Source organism: Xenopus laevis, chromosome 4L (genome assembly GCF_017654675.1).
Source record: "Xenopus laevis strain J_2021 chromosome 4L, Xenopus_laevis_v10.1, whole genome shotgun sequence".
NCBI lineage: Eukaryota > Metazoa > Chordata > Amphibia > Anura > Pipidae > Xenopus > Xenopus laevis.
In genome coordinates, this window is record NC_054377.1 from 115,896,059 (window position 1) to 115,915,342 (window position 19,284).

Below are 19,284 nucleotides of genomic sequence, written 5' to 3' on the forward strand. Positions count from 1 at the left end.
ACTTCTATTGGTGGCATTGGGCATATCCAGTTGCAGCTTCAGCTGCACATTCTCTTTTCACACTTACTGGTCGTGGAGCAGAGAGGGAGGCCATTGGAGGGAGCATGGAGTTGGTGTGAGGCTTTCATTCTCCTTTAATCAAGGTTCAGTTTCACTATGGTATATATATATATATATATATATATATATATATATATATATATATATATATATATATATATATATATATATATATATATATATATATATATTATTTGAAAAAGTCCACACACACACAGGTCTTAAAGAACAAAAAAATAAATAAATTTAAGTTTATTACAGGGAGACAAACGTTTCGGCAAGCAATCTGGCCTTTCTCAAAGTAAGAATACTGTATTATATATACATTTATTTCAGCGCTTCAAGACTAATTACGTACTAGATTAAATTTTCAACAATTTTCCAACCATAAGGAAATGCACCTTGGTTTAGGTGGACTTAATTTTATCCAAAACATAACATCCTGAGACTTCTACCATTGCACTATTGCAATTCCACTATATTGGATAAAAGGGGTTGTAGATCTGACACTCCAGTTAATGTTGAGTGTAGACAGAGGACATGTCCTTGATTCTGAGCAGTAAAGGGTTTAGTCTATATATATATATAAATTTTGGACAATGTAATAAAAAAAAAAAGCTTTCAGATAACCTTCATTTTTATCCAGTGAGGAAGTGTGAGCCATATGGAAATGACTTGTCTGTAGTCTTGCTGTGTAGGTAAATATTTTCATGAAGTCTCTTCCCTTGTGATTTCTATGCAACATGGGGATCTGGGATTTGCTTCCGTAGATGGAAACAGACATCTGTATATGTCCTTGACTTAATTGAACAGAAACCTGATACAACAGCAGTATGAGCGTCTGCATCAAAAACATGAAACTTTTCTGTCTGAAGCTATTCAGACTCCGTAAAGCCGATGCCATTAGCCAGTTCAGCATGAGACAGTTACTGTTCTCCTTACCAGACAGCTACTAAGGGGACAGACAGAACTCTTGGGAAGTACAAACAAACATGAGTTGATTTGATAGTTCAACAGTTGAAGAAAAGCATAATCAAGTAGGTTATGAATATTTATGCTTGATATAGATGATACAGAGAACAATATCACCTTGCTTAAAGCAACTCTAGGACCGGGGATATGGCATTTAGAGGCCTAAGCAAGTAATTACTGACATCTGCCGTTCATGCCCTCTAAGACAATCTGCTACAAATCCATTGTAGAGAAAGTAGTGACATGGTTCTGTGGGGTACTTGTGCTTCTCTGAATGTTGTTTTGTCAACAAATCCTCTATTAAAACCTGCCTCCTCCATATGGCTTTGGCCAAAGTACCATCTGATTTGCTGCACCACTTGCTAAAGCCTTTTTATTTTTCTATTGACAATCCTACTGTATTCTTGGTTTTGACCTTTGACTGCCCATGGAATATGACACTAGCTACCTTTGACCTGGATACAGAAGAATGTGGCCCGCTTTGAGTTCAGGCATGGATACCAACTACACCTTATGCTCTATTTGTTCCTGTTTTGCTGCCTAAAGCACTGTTACAATGTGCCATTGTGATTGGATTAGTGGAAGAGTTGTATATGCCTACGGATGAGTAGTGAAACGTCTTCATTGATTACTCAGCAAGTCCAGTTGTTTTTAGATTTACCTTTAATAGATATACCAAGACCTGGATGAATGAAAATCGTCATAGTCATACTGCCTAAAGCACTGGTTTCCTAGTACTCCATTTCATCCATCTAATTGTCTGAAACATGGCAGATCTCTGTAGCTCTGTACCCACACCCCCAAGAATTCATCTGCTGCACCTGCACATGCAGAGCTCAGACTACATTTGGATGGGAGATGCACAGGCAAGGATCATTGCTGTGCACTGACTGTCCATAAATGTAAAATGTTTGACAATCATCTTTTTGGTTATCACATGACCTTCATCTCCAATCATACTTGGCTTACCTTGGTTGTGTCATAGTAATCCTTGTGTGCAGTTCCCTTTGTTGCTCCGATTAGCCCACAATTATTGTCTTTAAAACTTCCTTATCTTCCATGTGCATCCTAGAATAGTCCCTCATAGGGGAAGCACCTAGCCCCTCTATCCTGCGACTGAGGCCATAACAGAGTGAATTCAGAAGACTTTAGCTAAAGGATATTAAATAAATGATATGAGCTGTTTTTTTCTGTGTACAAAAAAAAAAATATTTTAGTACATTTTTATTAAGCCATGGAGTGCTCTCACAATTTTTCCTTTTTGTATTTTGTATTGTAGCAGATCTATTCTGTTCGGAAGTTCAGCAGCTATGCTGCAGGCCAGGCTTCCATGTGGTTGTAGCACCCCCACACCTGTCTCTTTAAATGGTGGAACAATGCCTTTGGAAATGGGTGTTGGTCTGGGCAGTTTCTCTCTCTTAAAAGCGGCAAGTGGGGGAGGATTAATCTCATGGAACCAATGCTGGGGTCTAGGTTATCTCTCCCCTTTGAAAGCTAATGGCGGGGGAGGACTAAGCCCTATGATGAAAACCAATGCCCAGGTCGGGAGACCTTATTTTTCAGGTAATGCTCTTATGCCGGGAGGCTTTAGCATTTGAAATTATGACCAGAGGTAAATAGTTAGGGACCGCCATATGGGTTTTACCTTGACGTGGTATGGTGGCTTATCAATCTTATGATCATAATTTTGTAACTAAAAAACCCCCTGTCTTTGTAAATACATGCATCTGCATAGATTACTGATATGACAGGGGACCAGGGAATGTGCATTGATCAATTTTTCTTCTTTTTTTCTATGTCTGTAGTTAATTTGGCCAGATCAGTAGCACTTCCAATGTATTTTAGTACATTTTTATTAAGCCATGGAGTGCTCTCACAATTTTTCCTTTTTACAAAAATAAAGATACTTGAAAGGTACTTGAATAGTTTATCAAAGTCTGAACAAAATTATCATCAAGCATCACTTTTTTCCTACCCTTATTCCAGATCTCTTCTTAAGGGGATCAAGAACGTCTTCAACCTGGAAGTCCTAAAATCTGGCAATCTTGTCTAAATGAAAGAATGGCATCAATCATGACGAATGTTTAACTACTGTATTATCCTATTGGTATTCTACAATGCTCCTGTTGTTTTTAAACACTTTTCAAGACTTCGTCAATGATTTCCACCATTTCTTCCAGTCATTTTCTATTGTTGATATCAACAATATATACTTCTCCTCCTTTAAAAGAGCACATCTGCCATGGTAATTTTATCCTCCACTGTCTCAGGGTGAGTCATCTAAAGGTCCTATCATCTAAAAGTAGTCCTTCCATCAGTCCAAGACTTCATTTCTTGGATACGTTGTAACCCACAAATATTTTGAAATAGAGGAACATAAAAACTTTTGAACTTTGTCAACCTTTATAGATGTCTGCCAAATTGTTGCCCATTCACAGTTAGAAGACTAGGGTTGTCACCTTTTCTAGAAAAAAATACCGGCCTTCCTATATTCTTGCAGTTTTTTTCCTATTAATAACATTGGCATCAAACATAATTTTTACCGGCCAGGTGGCAACCCTATAGAAGACTATAATTTTCTGAAATACTACAGTCGCCAACTGTCCAGGGCCTTTGCTTTTCAATATCTGATTCTTTATCACACTCTCCTATCTTTCCCCATAGATGAGTCATAAATTCTCTTTGTTCTTCCCAGAAGCCCTCAAGGAAAATGCTCATTCTCAAGCCTGAAATGGGCAAGACTGCCAGAAAAGCAAAGTGCTGCTGTGGATCTTCCCTAATCCAGAAGCATGTTAAAATGTCTTGTGGTGGTTGTTAAATAATTCACCAAGAAAGTAAACTTTGTTCCTCTTTGGTCTTCCTACCTTTTGCATCTGAACTAGTGACGGAGTTTCAGATAGTGGCTTCTTATAAATCGTTAGGGATCAAGCTGAATATCACCTCTACCAACCTCAGAGCAAAGAAACCACTAGAATTGGGATGAATTCCTTCCCCAACCTATAATAATCTTTGTTACAGGTCTATGGATTCCTCTCCTTTTGTGCCACAACCCTTGTGCCCAGCAAACCAAATGTGGTGCCAAATCCACTATTTAAATCTGCCACTATCTGACAAAGAAGTTAGTTAGAATTCAGTAATATTTTGGGAACCAAAAAGTGATTCACTGTCACCAGAGCTTGCAAAGGCAAGTGTCTTTTCTGAAGATGCAAGACTGCAGTAGAGAACTTTTCTCCTGGGAACAATCAGGGCATTGCAAGGGGAAAAATGTAGGCTTTTAGATAACTTTTGCTCTTTCTGTAAGAACATTTCTTCAGTTTTTGGGAATTTAGAATAGAACAGATGAAGCAGACTATGCTTAATTTGATCCTCCAGCTGCAACTTTATTTGGGAAAGGTGATGATCCAAGTTCTCTCCCATGCTGGGCTTTTATTGCCAAAACTATACCTCCTCACACTCACTCATATTGAAAACTGAAACGAACTTCTGTAAACCCTTTAAAGAGATACCGACACCAGAAATTAAACACTTTTTTTTACATATTTCATAATATTGTCTTTGCATTAGTTATAATTTTGCGATAAATGTATTTTGCTGATGCTTTTACATTCCCTCTCAGATCCTCCCATGTTCCTCTATGACAGGGCAGCCATTTGTGCAGCAGTAATTTATTAACATTAGAAACTCTAAAAGGGGAATAGTTAATAACACTAGAGACAAACATCACCAATGATGTCACCCATAGCAAACAACCAGATCTTTGCTTTTGTTTTCTGCCTTGTAGGTGACTGTTCAAATCTCTGTACTTCCCTGTTAACATACTCCTATCTGTAAAGCTGATCTTAGAAAATCATAATTTACCCCCTTATTTATTATATAGTGAATAACATATCCCCCATTGTAATTTATAAGGAAAATACAAGTCACAAGTAGTTTTAGAATTATATAAAAGCACAAGACAAGTCTTTTTTTTTTTTAACAGGTGTCATGGAATGCCAAGATGAATTCCAATATCCTCATATTGGGGGTTACATTATTAGAATACACAAGTTTCAATAAGTCATGTGACATCACTAAGCAGCTTTTATAAGCTCATAATTTACAATATATTCATCGCTCTTGTGTATTATTAAAATATATAATAAATATTGGATTCTAAGGTCTAATAAGAGCAACAAATGTTTAATTTCCTAGCATTTATACAGGTATGGGATCTGTCTTCCAGAATGCTTGGGACCTGGTGTTTTCCAGATATTTTCCATAATTTGGATCTCCATACCTTAAGTCTATCAAAAAATCTTTTAAACATTAATGAAACCCAATTGAATTGTTTTGCCTCCAATAAGGATTAATTATATCTTAGTTGGGATCAAGCACAAAGTATTGTTTTATTATTACAGACAAAAAGGGAATAATTTAAAAATTATTATAATTATTTGATTAAAATGGCTGCTATGGGAAATAGCCTTCCCGTAATTCTGAGCTTTCAGGATAACAGATCCCATAGCATATAAAACTTTTAAGCAGAGTTTTACAGAGATTATACATAATTCACATCAGTCTCTGCCCCTGTGGAGTTTTCAATCTAATGTCCCTTTCACAGTCACAGTAGTATAAATTTTATCCTGATGTAAGTTTTTAAGTGCGGGAGGAAACAAAGAGTACCTGAGATATTTGCATGTAATGTGTATGTTTCATGTATGTACAACCATGCAGACTATAGCAATACTTTTTATTCTCATTTGGAATGCGTGAGACTCAAGAGTTCTCCAGAAAAGCTTTTTTCGATAACCTGGAGCCGCTAAAATTATACATGAAAAAAATGGATGGTTTTGCCCTCAACATAGATTTATGTTAGTTTAAATACTTTCACGTATTGGGTACATAGAAAAAGCAAATCAATTGAAATATAAGAATTACTTAAAATGGCACTCATGTTTGAGCTGTATGTAAAATAGGCTTTTGGATAACAGATCCCATAGCTGTATCTATTCTTTCCTTTTTCAGATGTGTACATTTCACAGTACCCAACAATTCACAGGGCATGTTTTTGATAACACAAAGATAGAGCATGAAGCAAAAGAAAGAAACGTAACATACAAGTCATTCAATCCTCTGTATTCACATCTTTCATAAACATTTGCAGAGTTGAACCAGCTGTTAGAGACTGCTGTATTTTACATTATATACATATTCATTTCTGAGTTAGGCAAAAACCTTAACCGGAGTCCCAGTGGAACCAGAACCATGAACAAGTCAGGAGCTTGTGCGATAATGAATGTGTCAGTTCTGCTGGACTACAATCTTCACCATCCTTATATAACAAAAAACAACCTTTATATTTCAGCATACATGTTTTTCAGAAAAAAACATTTAAGGTCTGGTCACACGGGCAGATTCGGGGAGATTAGTCGCCAGGTGACAACTCTCCTTTTCTTTGCGGCGACTTATCTCCCCGATCTGCCTTCCCCTGGCTAAAATGTAAATCGCCTGGGGCAGGCACACGGAACGATACATTTTCCGAAGTCGCCCGTAAGAGCTCCATGTACCTGCCCCCAGGCAATTTACATTTTAGCTGGCTGAAGGGGAAATTAGTCGCCTCAAAGAAGAGGATATACTGCGACTTCCAGCATCCCTCGACTGTCTCCGCGTAACAAATACCGGGCATCCCAGAGCTATCTGCTCATACAGTATTTATACATAGTAACAACTGATCAGTGGTAATTTACAGTAAGACTAATGAGTTGCAATTAAAAAATGTAATTATTTCATTGCCTTCTATATACAGTATATAAATATGTAATGCGTCAAAAGATTTAACAGTATAAAATACACACAATTTTAAGATTAGTGTTGGCTGTCATAATAAAACCAGTTCTCAGGTAAAATGTTTTAGTCATTATAAAAAAAAAATCACTCTGAACCCAACCGACACAATTTTACAAGTTAATTACACAATATAAACATATTTCATTAACCTTGATCATAAACTCTTTGTATGCTATGGAGGGACAATTTAAATCTGTACTTAAGAGTTCAACTTTGAGTTAACTTTAAGTATGATGTAGAGAGTGATATTCTCTGAGACGATTTGCAATTGGTTTTCATTTTTTATTATTTGTGGTTTTTGAGTTATTTAGCTTTTCATTCAGCAGCCATCCAGTTTGTAGTTTCAGCAGTCTGGTTGCTAGGGTTCAAATTATCCTAGCAACTGTGCATTGATTTGAATAAGACACTGGAATATGAATAGGAGAGGACTGAATAGAAAGATAAGTAATAAAAAGTAGCAATAACAATATATGTGTAGCCTTACAGAGCATTTGATTTTAGATGGGGTCAGTGACCCCCATTTGAAAGCTGGAAAAATTCAGAAGAAGAAGGCAAGTAATTATAAAACAATAAAAAAATAATGAAGACCAATCGAAAAGTTGCTTAGAACTGGTCATTCGATTACATACAAAAAGTTAACTCAAAGTTGAATAATGGTCAGAGCTATATTAAAAAAAAAATAAATAAAAAAAGTGTAAAAGGTGCAAGAGGGAATTACTGAATAACTCCGAAATCAAAACAAAGGGGAAGGAAAGAACATTTAAGTGTTGGGTATTGGGTATAACAATACAATAACAAAGGTTCACAATTTGAAAAATATCACAATAAAATGGAATACAAAAAATACAAGAGGGAGAAACAACAAAGTGGCAAATATACACAAGGAATTGATATGAGAATTCCACACCAAGTTATTTACTGTATCTACTGAATACAGTTTGAACTAAACTGTATGACAATGTCTTAAAGAAGAAGGAAAGGTTAAAACTAAGTAAGCTTTATCAGAACAGTTAAATGCTTCTGGTACACCAGTGACCATATTTATAAGTCACTATTTTTGTATTTTGGTTCAGAACCGTTGCTCTTAGGCAAGATTATACACAAACTCAGAGACAAACGTACCTAAGGGAGAATAAATAATGTCATGTAATATAGCTGTGTCTTGATCTCATTTCTCTGAGAACCAAAATCTGCACCCCTAAAAATGAACTATTAGGAAGAGCCCCATGTCTGATATTCCAGCACCAAAAGTGAAAAACATGAAACTCACCGTACAATCATCCTGATCATACAACAAAGCAAAATAATGGACAAGAAAGTCCCCGTTTTAGATGTGCACAAGATGCTCTTGGCACAATACACTCCTTAAGCACCAAAGTCCAGATACATATTTTGGCTCAGTCATACTGGTTGCTTATCAGACAAGGAATTAGGTCTTGACTGAGCTGTGCTATTATCTTGGACACAAGACTCGGTTGTTAGATGGGATGAGGACTGGCACACACCATTCTGATCTGAACTGGTTTCTTTTTCTGCACTTGTTTCTGTTGGTTCAATATTCTTTTCCGTTGGTGAAGCTACTTGCGCTTGAATTTCTTGGGTTGCTACTCGTTTTTTTGCTTCTGCCTCTTGCTGCTGCAGCATCTGCTCTACTTCAATTTCAAGTTCAAGTTTCTCCTCGTCAGCTTCAACTTCTAGCTGCTGCATAAGCTCCTCTAATTTTTTGGCTTTACGGGCCTCATTCTGCTGTATTATGGTGCACAGATGCTCGGTTAACTGTTCCTTGAGCTCAGTCTTCTTATGAAAGTCAACCTTAGCCAGAATATATTCTGCTTCAGCTTTTTCGTAACGCTTCCTTCAAGTAAAGAGAGAAAGAGTAACATTACATTCAGCTGCATTTTTTTTAATGATCATGATACTGTTACATAAGGGCAGATTTATAAAAATGTGAGATTAAAGTTTACCACTGAAAAATTCACCCTCTATTCATTCCTTCACTTAATAGTGAACGCTAAATTTCGCCCATTAAGGAATATGCTTTTAAAAATCCCATAGGAATGAACTGAACGTGAGTGAATTTTTCTATAGTGAGCTCTAATTTCACACTTTGATAAATCTGCCCCATAGTGTTAGGCTATGTTTTCTTGGCTGTTTGGTGTGAATACAATATGTGCTAAAGTATTTTTTACCTACTGCCCTTTTCTACTGACTGGTAGTTAATTTATTTGAATTACACTATACGGCCAAAAGTATTTGGACCCCTGCACTTAAATGAATATCAATTAAGGACACATCTATAAACCTTCAAGTTTTGGGTTCCTAGAAATAGATTGCAGAGACAGTGAGTGAGTTCCAGAATGCGATTAATTGCTCTCACTTGTTGCCAAATGGTTTTTTTTGATGCTGTGAAGTGTGTGATGGGTTTTTTGTAATGATTGCTATTGGTTCTTATGGGGCAGATTATCTTAAAATTCAAGATAACTATTTCCAAACAATCACTTAGTCTAGATGATTTTTTTTCACAACAAAAGCGATTTAAATATTTAATGATTATTTGCTTACTTGGCATGAGAAAATTCCATGCATGCCTGGTCAATACGGTTCCTTAAAATTCCAATATCAGTGGATACTAAATCATCCAAAGCCTGGAGCTGCGTCTGGATCCTCTTGAGTTTCACAGTCTCTGCCTGGGTTTTTTTGGACCTTGATAAAAAAAAATGTAAAAAAGAAATGTTACGATCTCAAACACTATTGTGGAAGCTTGAACTGCAATCAATATTAGCCACCTCTGCTAGGTAGTCTTCTCTTACCTTTCAGCAATAGCTTTTGCAAGTAATGCCTTCTTACGCTTATTCTTCTCTTCCATAAGACGTTGCTCTAGTTGAAGATGATCCAACCGAGATTTGTCTCTCCTGTTGAGATGTTTAGAGTAGCTATAAATGGCCATTTTGATGATATTGATAAAAGTTTGTTTGAAATAACTAATGTGATCGGAAGAGCTGCAAATTGCTAGGATACACTTTCCAACTTCTCCGACCACTCAATACAGCAATCTAAAAGGGATGCTTGGACTGTTTTTAACATGTCAATATCCAGCCAGTACTGCCAGTTTTGTTTACCCATTACAGGTACATCTGAAGAAAATGCCAGGAAATCTTCACCATACTTCATCTCTCAAGGATCCCTCACAATCAAGAGCACCTCAAAAAACTTCCTACCCACAAACATCACCCTAGAAATAATGCAACAGAACTAAATTCTAATAATACATATGGAACAACTAGTCATATTGCTCTGGGAGACAAAATAATAACAAAGTTTAAAAGTGGAGTAGTGTTTTGGCTGCTGGAGTCTATGACTCCCTCTTGAAAGTTGGAATAAAGGAGAACACAGGACATTCTATAACATACTATAAGTTAACATAAAAGTGAACCACCCCTTAAGGGTGGTGGGAGACGCCAAGATTCTGGAGAAATTAGTCGCCAGCGACAAATCTCTTCTTCTTCTTCTTCGGGTGACTAATTTCCCCAAAATGCCTTCCCACCGGCTAGAATATGAATTGCCGAAGGGATGGCAGTCGGATCGCTTCATATTCCAAAGTCGTCCGAAGCTGGCTTATGAGGAAACTTTGGGCAAATTCAGAAAACCAAAGCCATCCAAGTACCATGCCGCCGGCAATTCACATTTTAGCTGGCGGGAAGGCATTTTGGAGAGATTAGTCGATGAAAGAAGAGCGATTTGTTGATGGGCGACTAAGCTCCCCAGAACGCTACATGTGCCATCACCCTTAAAAGGACCAAAAAGCTTGCCTGAAAATAGGCAAGTAAGCGCATTAGGCACTTATCTAAAGCTGTACAAAGAGCCAACCACCAAGAAGATATTGTATATTGGACCCCCAAATTATTGGAAGATTGGATTAGTCCCTTTAATTGGCCTACTATCTAATTTGGCTACACAAAGCAAAAAGTCACAGGAAACAGATCACAGGAAAAAAAAAGACAAAGTGACTATCATTTTATATTTATGTTTAAATCAGTGGATTCGACTATAAAAAAAAAAAAAAAAAAAAAAACAAACTATCAAAACAGTTTCTTGGTTGGGCAGTAAATGTGCAGAGATTTGCATAAGAAGGCTAATAAAAAGGCATGCAGAATATACCACTGGTTTAACACAACAGTTGCAGCCCCCAGTTCCAAAAGCTTGAGGGTCAGAGTAAATACTTTAAAAGCGGTGGGTTTGTGGATCATACATTGGGTAACTGGCGGCTACTTTGGGCAGTTAACAAGTAAAATTATCTGTCTATTAGTTTTCTGTATTATTACTGCTATCAGATGCTATAGCTTGGTTTTACCTAACTGGCTGAACTGTAACAAACAGTTTAGAAATGAACTGTACAATGAATGGAGGGGAAAAATATGGTCCAATTCCGAAAGATGCCTATTATCGCATTTGCAAGGCTTCTACAATTTAAAACAGCAAAATAAGGGTGGCAGTGAAAAACACTGATCAACAAGCAGTTGCAGCTTTAAGTAACAATATTAATTTGCTATGTGCTTTTTTTTTGCCACGGGGCTTCTAGGTCCAAAACAAGCGTTAAACTAGTCTTTGCCCTATTTCACTAGCATGTTGCTAATTTCATGCATCTGTTATTTCATGAAGTATGAACGAGACTTAAAAAGAGTAATGGCTTCCCAAGAGATTTTTTTTTAATTTGGTAAAGAATTTAGCTATGGCTTTTCTAACTTACAGAGAAGGGGGAAAAACAATCCAGCTTTGTGGAAATATCTGCTTAAAATAGCTGAGAGCTACATGAAGTCATCGGGTCTTCATGCTGGAAGGGAAATTGGTCATTCAGTGTATTTCCACCGGCATTAGACATTGTTTACTTAACTCTAGGCAATAGGGTTAGATTTTGGAAAGGATGCCATGTAGTGACTAGATCCAAATTCTTGCCAAAATCAGTTTTTAGGTGGCTAGCTCTTCCTTGCACAATACAGAGATATAAGGCAGAGGCAAAAAGAATAAATATAATTATTAGAAAAAAACAGAACTTAATGCTGGAGAAAGCTTATTTATCTTTCCACTTTGTGTTAGCAGGGTCATTCCCTGCCATGTTAAAAGATAAATGATCATTCAACCCTTCAGGCTGGCCGGATGGATATTTAACAATTGGACATACAAAATGAAGGCAAAATACAATTACTCTACCTGTCCAGACTGATAGCCTAAAAAGTTTGAATTTGCAGTAAGTGAAATGAAGCTACAGATTCTCCCACTTCTCATCTACTGAAGCACTATGCATTTAGTGACTGAAAAAATGTTTCATCTAATAGGATCACAGGGTGGTCTGAACACAAAGCTGACACACACACACACAAACATTAGTCAGGGAGTATATTCAAAATTGGCTAAACTGCTCTGCCTAATCTGGCCATGTATGGCTGTGAGTTTTCAGGCTCATAAAATTGCCCTTTAGCGGTTATTCATATTTTAATGCCATATTATTCAGACCCTAAAACAATCCTCGCAACAAAAAATGGTTTTGTTTGGTAAATATTACAATATTTTAAAAAATACTGAAAAACATTGTTTGCATCCCATTCAGTGCCTGCACTTTGAATACTTTTTTTTTTTTTTTAATGAGTGTGTCAAGTCACTTAGGCTTTGTGTTTAGGCTCACTGCTTAGAGATGAACTTTCAGCAAGCTTTAAATTTTGTATGTATACATTTTCATGCAATTTTTTTCTATCGCATCTGTAGAAAACTAAAATGCAGGGCACTGGTTAGACTGTCCAAGGATAAATTTCCAGTTTGAATATACCAAGCAACAGTAAAATTTTGCTTCTACGATCCAGCTCCCTTCTTTGCAGATTGAGTGTACATGCATTTTAGAAAGTAATGTGAACAAGGCCTTGGGCTAAGGGCACATGGAGTTTTGGTTCTGCTGCTCTCAGCCTGCATTTTGTTTTCTTTTGCAGTCTACGAGAAGCAGATCTACTCCCTTCCATAGCACTGTTTATCTGGACTGAAAAATGCAGCTTCAGCTTGTGCACAGGCAGAGGCAGCAGAATGGTGGTTGGCCCAAAAACGCACCTCCATCTCACGAGCCTGCAAACAAGCAGAAGCTGTACTATTCAGTGCAGATCAACTGAGCTATGGAAGGCAGTGGATCTGCTTCTGTCAGCCTGCACAAAAATAAAAACATGCTGACAGCAAAGGAGCCAACACTACATGTGCTCTCAGCTTAAATATCAAATGTAGTGTATCTAAACATTGGTTTCAGGATGTTGCTGGACTTTATCACCCAGAATGCTGCAGTGGTAGCTCAGTATATTCTGGGGAACCAACATGAAAAACAACCCCTTTATAAAACAGACTTACTAACAATTCCATATCCTTTTTGTTTAGCTCTCCATCTTGTTCAGAACACAAATCCTGCTGCTTGAGGTCAGTGCCAGGGCTAACCACTGTGCTCATTTCTGGTTGACCAGGTATGATTTGCTTTTTTTCAGCTGGGCAGGTTGTTGCACTTAATAATGAGCTGATGGTTGGCCTGGAAAGCTGCTGCTCAGGGGGAACAGAAAGGGATCCATCCTGCTTAGCCAATTGCTGACTCTGCGCCTGCAAAGCCAACTTTCTCTGCATCTGCTGTCGACTTTTGGCTGCTGCAGGTTTGGCTGATGTGGGTTGTCTTCGTGAACGATCAGGTTGATTTGGTAATTCTAGAAGAAAGAAAAAAAACAAATGTTTGAGTCAACACTTCATTACAAGATGGGCAAACAGAACACTCAGACGTGCCTGACCTAACAGTAATGCATGAAAACTATTTTTAACCATATAATTCGAGTTGTGTGCTATTGTTTTTTTGTCAGAAGCAGGGAACATTATTATGATGAATAGTTATAGTAGTTACAAAATAGTATCTACAGTTTGAGATTTGTCAACTTTGTGTATTCCTGGGGTCATGGGTGGGTTTTCTTATACACACATCTTGCCCTGAGCAATACTGATCCACACTTCAGAAATTGAAAAGTGAATAATGGGTGCAACACGCAAAAATCTAAATCAGTATGAAACCATTGGAGTAATATTAGCATTTTCCAGTTTTAGTCTTACTATATAATCATATAGTCTGACACTTACACAATTTATGCATAACTAGCATGCTTGGTATAGGTGTAATCCGACACATTCACGGTTTGGCAGCTTGGCAAGAAGTGATTTGTGTATTTGCTTATTCATTGATATTTCTTTCCATACTTCTCCACCCATGGGGAATTATCATAGCTGTTAATTTGTTAACAACAAAATACCTGCATAATATAATCACACAGCTGCAGTAACAATTGCTATTCAGCAGAATGCCAGTAGTTACTGGGAAATGGTAATTGTAATTAGCACTCTAACTAAATGCTCTGATTAAATCAGGTCAAGAAGTTTTATATCTCAAAGCATTTACAACATCTACAGTGACCAGGTGCTCTTTGTAGATGGGGAAAGCTGCAGTACTTTGGGTCAGAGAGTCACAAAATGTTATCATTAATACATATTTTGTTCTACTGCACCTTAGGAATACTCTAATGTGAAACATAAATGATTTTTTTTCTTTTTAGTTTTGTTTTTCTTTTTTTAAATAATTATCTGTATTAGGTGCCATTCTGTTTGCTCGTGTGAAATAAAGGTGATTCCCAAACTTTGTGGATGCTACAATGGGTGTCTGGAGCTGTGACTGGGGAGAGTGCAGCCTCACATTCTTACAATGAGATTTGGGGAGAATCTTTAATCTGCTAAATACTGCAGGCACACACAACCACAGTTATATTATAATTAAGTTATTTTATTGGCCTGCATATAAGCACAGACAGAGAAACAGCCAAGACAGCGAGCAAACACACAGAATGGTGCCAAAATATATAAACACACCATGAACCTTAAGGGTTAATCACCTGGACCCTACTTGTGCACTTGAGGGCACAGTTCCCCCCTGACCTATATTGCAGGCCTGGATAGTAAAAATTATACTTGATGCTAATGTTAGTAATAGGGAAGAAAGACAAGACTAAAGGAAGGCCAGTGTTTTTCCTGAAAAGGTGGCAACTCTACTTGCGCTTCTGCAATTGTACCTCAATTTTAATTTATTTGCACTAAAACTCATTCAATTTGAATTATGGTTTCCAGAACTCGAATGTTTGATCTCTTAAAAAAAACTGGGAAAACTGGAATGTAAAACTTCAGCACCTAAAAGCTTGCGAGTTCATGTAGACATCAATGGCAAAATGAGTTTTCAATATTTTTATTTTTCTAGACCCATTGAAAAAGATGAGTAGAATACAAATTTATTGCCTTTGAGGTTTTTATTCAATCAACATTTTTTTAATAAATAAGCAAACTTGGTAAAATTTCAAGTTCATTTGAATTAAAAAAAAAGAACCCTGAAATGTAGAAATTTGAATTTAAGGGGAGCATCAAATAAAAACCTGCCACACAACTTTGCATCTTTTTGTTAAACTAATGCTACCCTATACCCCCATATATAAAATGCTACAGAATCACATTGTTCCATTGATTTTCAATGAGGCTAAAAAACGCAAATGTTTCAATGAACTGGGAAAATAAAGTGGTTATACACGATTCCCAATGATTTCTAGATTCGAGTATACTCTCCGCATTTTTTCCTGGATAGTAAAATAAAAACAACTCTACTTTTGATAAGTCAGCCCCTTAAGGCAGAGGCACACGCTCAGATTCAGGAAGATTAGTCACCCAGCGACAAATCTCCTCTTCTTCGGGCAACTAATCTCCCCGAACTGCCTTCCCGCCAGCTAGAATGTAAATGGCAGGCGGGATGGCACTTGGAGCACTTTGTTTTCCCGAAGTCGCCCGTAGTTGCCTCACGAGGAACCCAGACCACTTTGGAAAACGAAGCACTCCAAGTGCCATCCTGCCGGCGATTTTCATTGTTCATACCTCCCCAAGTTTCCCACTTAATTGGCTTTTAGCATAGACCCCAGAACAGCTAACAGGTGCAAATAAGATACTTTATAACAATTTAGAGACACAAAAAAAAGTTTAGCTAAGGAGAAATATTTTCAAACTTTCTTAACCTGCCAAATTTTGTAAAATGAACATGGTAATTAGGGGGTGTGGTCAAAACTTTACGCTGTTCTACATCTGAAAAAAAATTTTGTCCCTCTTTTTACTTCCAAAATGTTGGGAGGTATGATTGTAGCTGGCGGGAAGGCAGTTTGAGAAGATAATCGCCCCAACAAGAGGCGATAAATCACCGGGCGACTAAATCTCCCCAAATCTGAGCGTGTCTCTGGCCTTACTGTAATGTATTTAGTCATTACACAGTGACTGACACAGGTGTTTTCATACACTTCAAATCTTGTTATAGGCGTCAGGGGGGATCCAGTAGCAAATGTCAAAGCTCATAACTGGGCTTAAACCAAGAATGTGGAAACCAAACCACAGCCAATAATATAATTTTGCAAATAAGTATTACAGTGTGTATTGGGGAGAGAGTATTTTGTTATTAAGGTTATTTGAGCTCAAGGTGTTTACGCACCGCTCCTGTCAGGTTCTAAACATGAATGTACACGGTGTATAGTTACACACAGCAGCCTTCACGTCACGCATCGCCATTCACATCAGGAGCTGCGCTATAAGTATAATGCAGCAAGAGTGGCACCACGCACATCTCAGATATATACAACACGCTACCTGTGCCTTGTTTCATTTTAAGGTTCCTCAGCTCGTCTTCTGAGAATCCTGCCCAGCCAGCCATGTTTCCGTATTGACGAAAGCAGGTTCCAAACAGCCCTACTTCCGCCTCCGCCGCGACTGCCACGTGGAGGCCCCTTCCCTCAGGATGCCACACGTTCAGGCTGTTTGCGAGAATGCCTGACGGAAACGAATACGGTACGCGCTTCCAGTTTTCTGCTGATAAAACGCCGTAGCTTTAAATTTCTGCTCGGTTCTCTCATGGAAATGAAAGAAATGTGAACTTAATACCGTAATGCAAAAAAGTGTAACATGTTAACATTGAACCCTTAGCAGTATCAGGCACACGTTCGAACACTCGTTTTGTTGCTATGGAGCAACAAAAGAGTCTGGAAACGGAGTCCCAGAGTTGCCAGGTCTAATTTTCAAAACTAGCCAAAGTCAGCTAGAAAACCAGTCCAAAACTAGCAGAGAGGCACTTTAAAAGTAGCCCAAAATAGCACAATATGCGCAATGAAAAAAGTATAAAAAAAATAAATGGATATATGTGAAAATACACCTTTTTAAAATTTTCACTGTTCACAAATTTTACCATGAAACAAAATGGGACAGTTTTGCCGTCACCAGGGGTGAGATTGGGGCCCAGGAGGTATAGGGGCCCCATAAGGCTAATACACATACAATTTCAATAAATAGTGGTAGAACAGGGCAACCGCTAGCAGATTTTTTGCCCCGAATTTTGTTTGAAATTGAGGAAAGTCACCGGAAAATGTTAGAATGCTTAAGAGTGACGGGAGACTGGGGTACAGAGCCCAAAATCTGGTAACTCCCAACTTCTACACAAGTCAGTCCCATTGCATGCTGGGTATTGTAGTCTTACATTAAACTTAGCAGTTGTCAAACTGTTAAATAAAAACTACATTACCCAACATGCATTGGGAGATGTAGGCTTGGCATATTAGGGCAAGGAAAAACTGGCTGGTTTTCAAAGTACAAACCAGCCAAAGGCCCAAAAAGTAGCCTAAATCCGTACCTTGGCTTGTTTACACTTTCAAAACCCGCCTGGGCTTTAAATTAGTAGCCCAATTTGCTAAAAAAAAACGCCAAACTGGCAACCCTGCTGAGTCCTCTAGCAAATGTGTCTAGTGTCTACTATTCTCTCCTGTATAACCAGTCAGCTTGGTGGGCTTAAATGGCCATAAAGCAACTCCTAGAAATAGATTAGATGAAAAGATGGTCAGTTCAGTATTTGTTAGGTTCAGTTTGGGCGTTGCTTCACCCAGGACGAGTTTTCTGGGAGGCAGTTAGTGATTTGAGTCACCTGTTAATGAAGGGGTTGATAAATGTATTTGGATATCATCAGCATTCGCATGATATTAAAAGCCAAATGAGTGGATGAGATCTCCCAAATGCAGAGTGTACAGAGAGAATAAAAATGGTCCAAGTACAGAACCTTGTGGCACCCCTGCATTTAGTGGATTGCCTGGTGACATGCTTGGATTGCCCACTAAGCACTTATCTAGGGCCCACCTAGTTTTAGAGCCCCGGCCCTGGGTTGTGCTGTTACCTGTGCCTTGTTTCTGGCTGTTTACCTTTGCTTTTCTCTCTGATGTGATGATGCGGTATGTGCTGTTGTGTGACATCACAAAGTGGTGGTCAAATGAATAAAGTACATGAGCAGAAGTGCCAGGCGGCACTGGCATAACTACCTATACAGCAGACCCTGCGGCTGCATCTTATTCCCTTCCTTGACCCATCTTTTAACTTTAAAATAGCGTTGCAGTGCCGGCCTTGGAGATGTAGCACAAGCTGGTTGGGAGGGGGGCTGGGGGAAGAGGACTGTTGGGGCCAGGCCCCCTAGGTACATTTTTTTGCAGGGGGGGGGCAGCATTGCCAAGTTATGCCACTGCCAGTCGGCACACAAACTGGCTAGCTAACTCCAGCCTTCGCTAGTATCTCTGCTCCTAATGTCCGGGCCCTTTCTGCTGCCAGCGTGCCACAGTGGTGCTATTGTCCCCTCAAGGCTGCTCAAATTGTTAGTATATTGCTACAAAGAAACTTGAATTCTCACCTGCTTGCAAAATAATTGTAAAGGTACTGGAAGGGAGTGAGGGCAGTCAGGCTGCATTATCAAGGCTACAGCTGAGCTTAGCAAAACAGTGTCTACTACTTTCTAGTTATCTAATATGGCTGCAAAATAATTGTATGGACAGGACTGTCTTTGTTACTCTGACTGGATGTTTGGGAGCTGTGTGGGAGCTGTCTGTGACTGTCCTTATTGACTTATTGATCTTACTGGCAGGTCTGAGCTTAATGGGGTTTTCATGGCCATTTCTGCATTGATCTTTCTGGCAAGACTGGGGTTAAGGGATTGCTCAATGGCCATTTCTATAGTGATCCTACTGTGATAAAATGGTGGGGGTCACTGTGCCTGTATTCTGGTGCACTTTGCGCTTCTTATGTTGTCATTCCAAACATGGAACGACATGTGTTTTTTATAAAATGGGCATAGTATTTGGGGGTGTGGCCACAAAGTGGACATGGCCAAATATTTTTTATTTACTTTTTTCTTCCTGTTTATTTTAAGGTGGGGGACCAGTGGAAAGGGAGGCCCAAACCACTCCCTTGCCTAGGGCCTATTTAGTCTTAATCTGATGAGGTTTGTTTGCATAAGAAACAGATAAATTCAAATTTAAGATTTAT

The 19,284-nt window shown here is 38.3% G+C and overlaps 1 protein-coding gene across 2 annotated transcripts; it reads right to left on the bottom strand.

The window, feature by feature from the left end:
* Positions 1-7,440: 7,440 nt before the first annotated feature.
* gorab.L (golgin, RAB6-interacting L homeolog) lies at positions 7,441-18,156 on the bottom strand. 2 transcript variants are annotated; one of them, XM_018258783.2, is made up of 5 exons: positions 18,149-18,156; positions 13,244-13,580; positions 9,669-9,770; positions 9,421-9,561; positions 7,441-8,713 (listed from the first exon to the last, which is right to left on the bottom strand). In XM_018258783.2, the coding sequence occupies exons 2-5, from the start codon at positions 13,501-13,503 to the stop codon at positions 8,260-8,262; spliced, it is 957 nt and encodes a 318-aa protein (XP_018114272.1). In that variant the 5' UTR covers positions 13,504-13,580; positions 18,149-18,156; the 3' UTR covers positions 7,441-8,259. The 2 variants fall into 2 exon arrangements, with proteins under 2 accessions (XP_018114272.1, XP_018114271.1); XM_018258782.2 differs by lacking the exon at positions 18,149-18,156 and adding an exon at positions 16,582-16,865 and having other exon boundaries at positions 7,443-8,713.
* Between the last annotated feature and the right edge of the window lie 1,128 nt (positions 18,157-19,284).

Bases quoted from the DNA above. Each gene is read 5' to 3' on its own strand.
- gorab.L (XM_018258782.2), bottom strand. From the start codon at position 16,645: ATGGCTGGCTGGGCAGGATTCTCAGAAGACGAGCTGAGGAACCTTAAA. The intron at 13,581-16,581 runs GTAGCGTGTTGT...TCTTTCTTCTAG, and splicing joins TAAAATGAAACAAGGCACAG to AATTACCAAATCAACCTGAT. The intron at 9,771-13,243 runs GTTAGTAAGTCT...ACATCTCAACAG, and splicing joins AACAAAAAGGATATGGAATT to GAGAGACAAATCTCGGTTGG.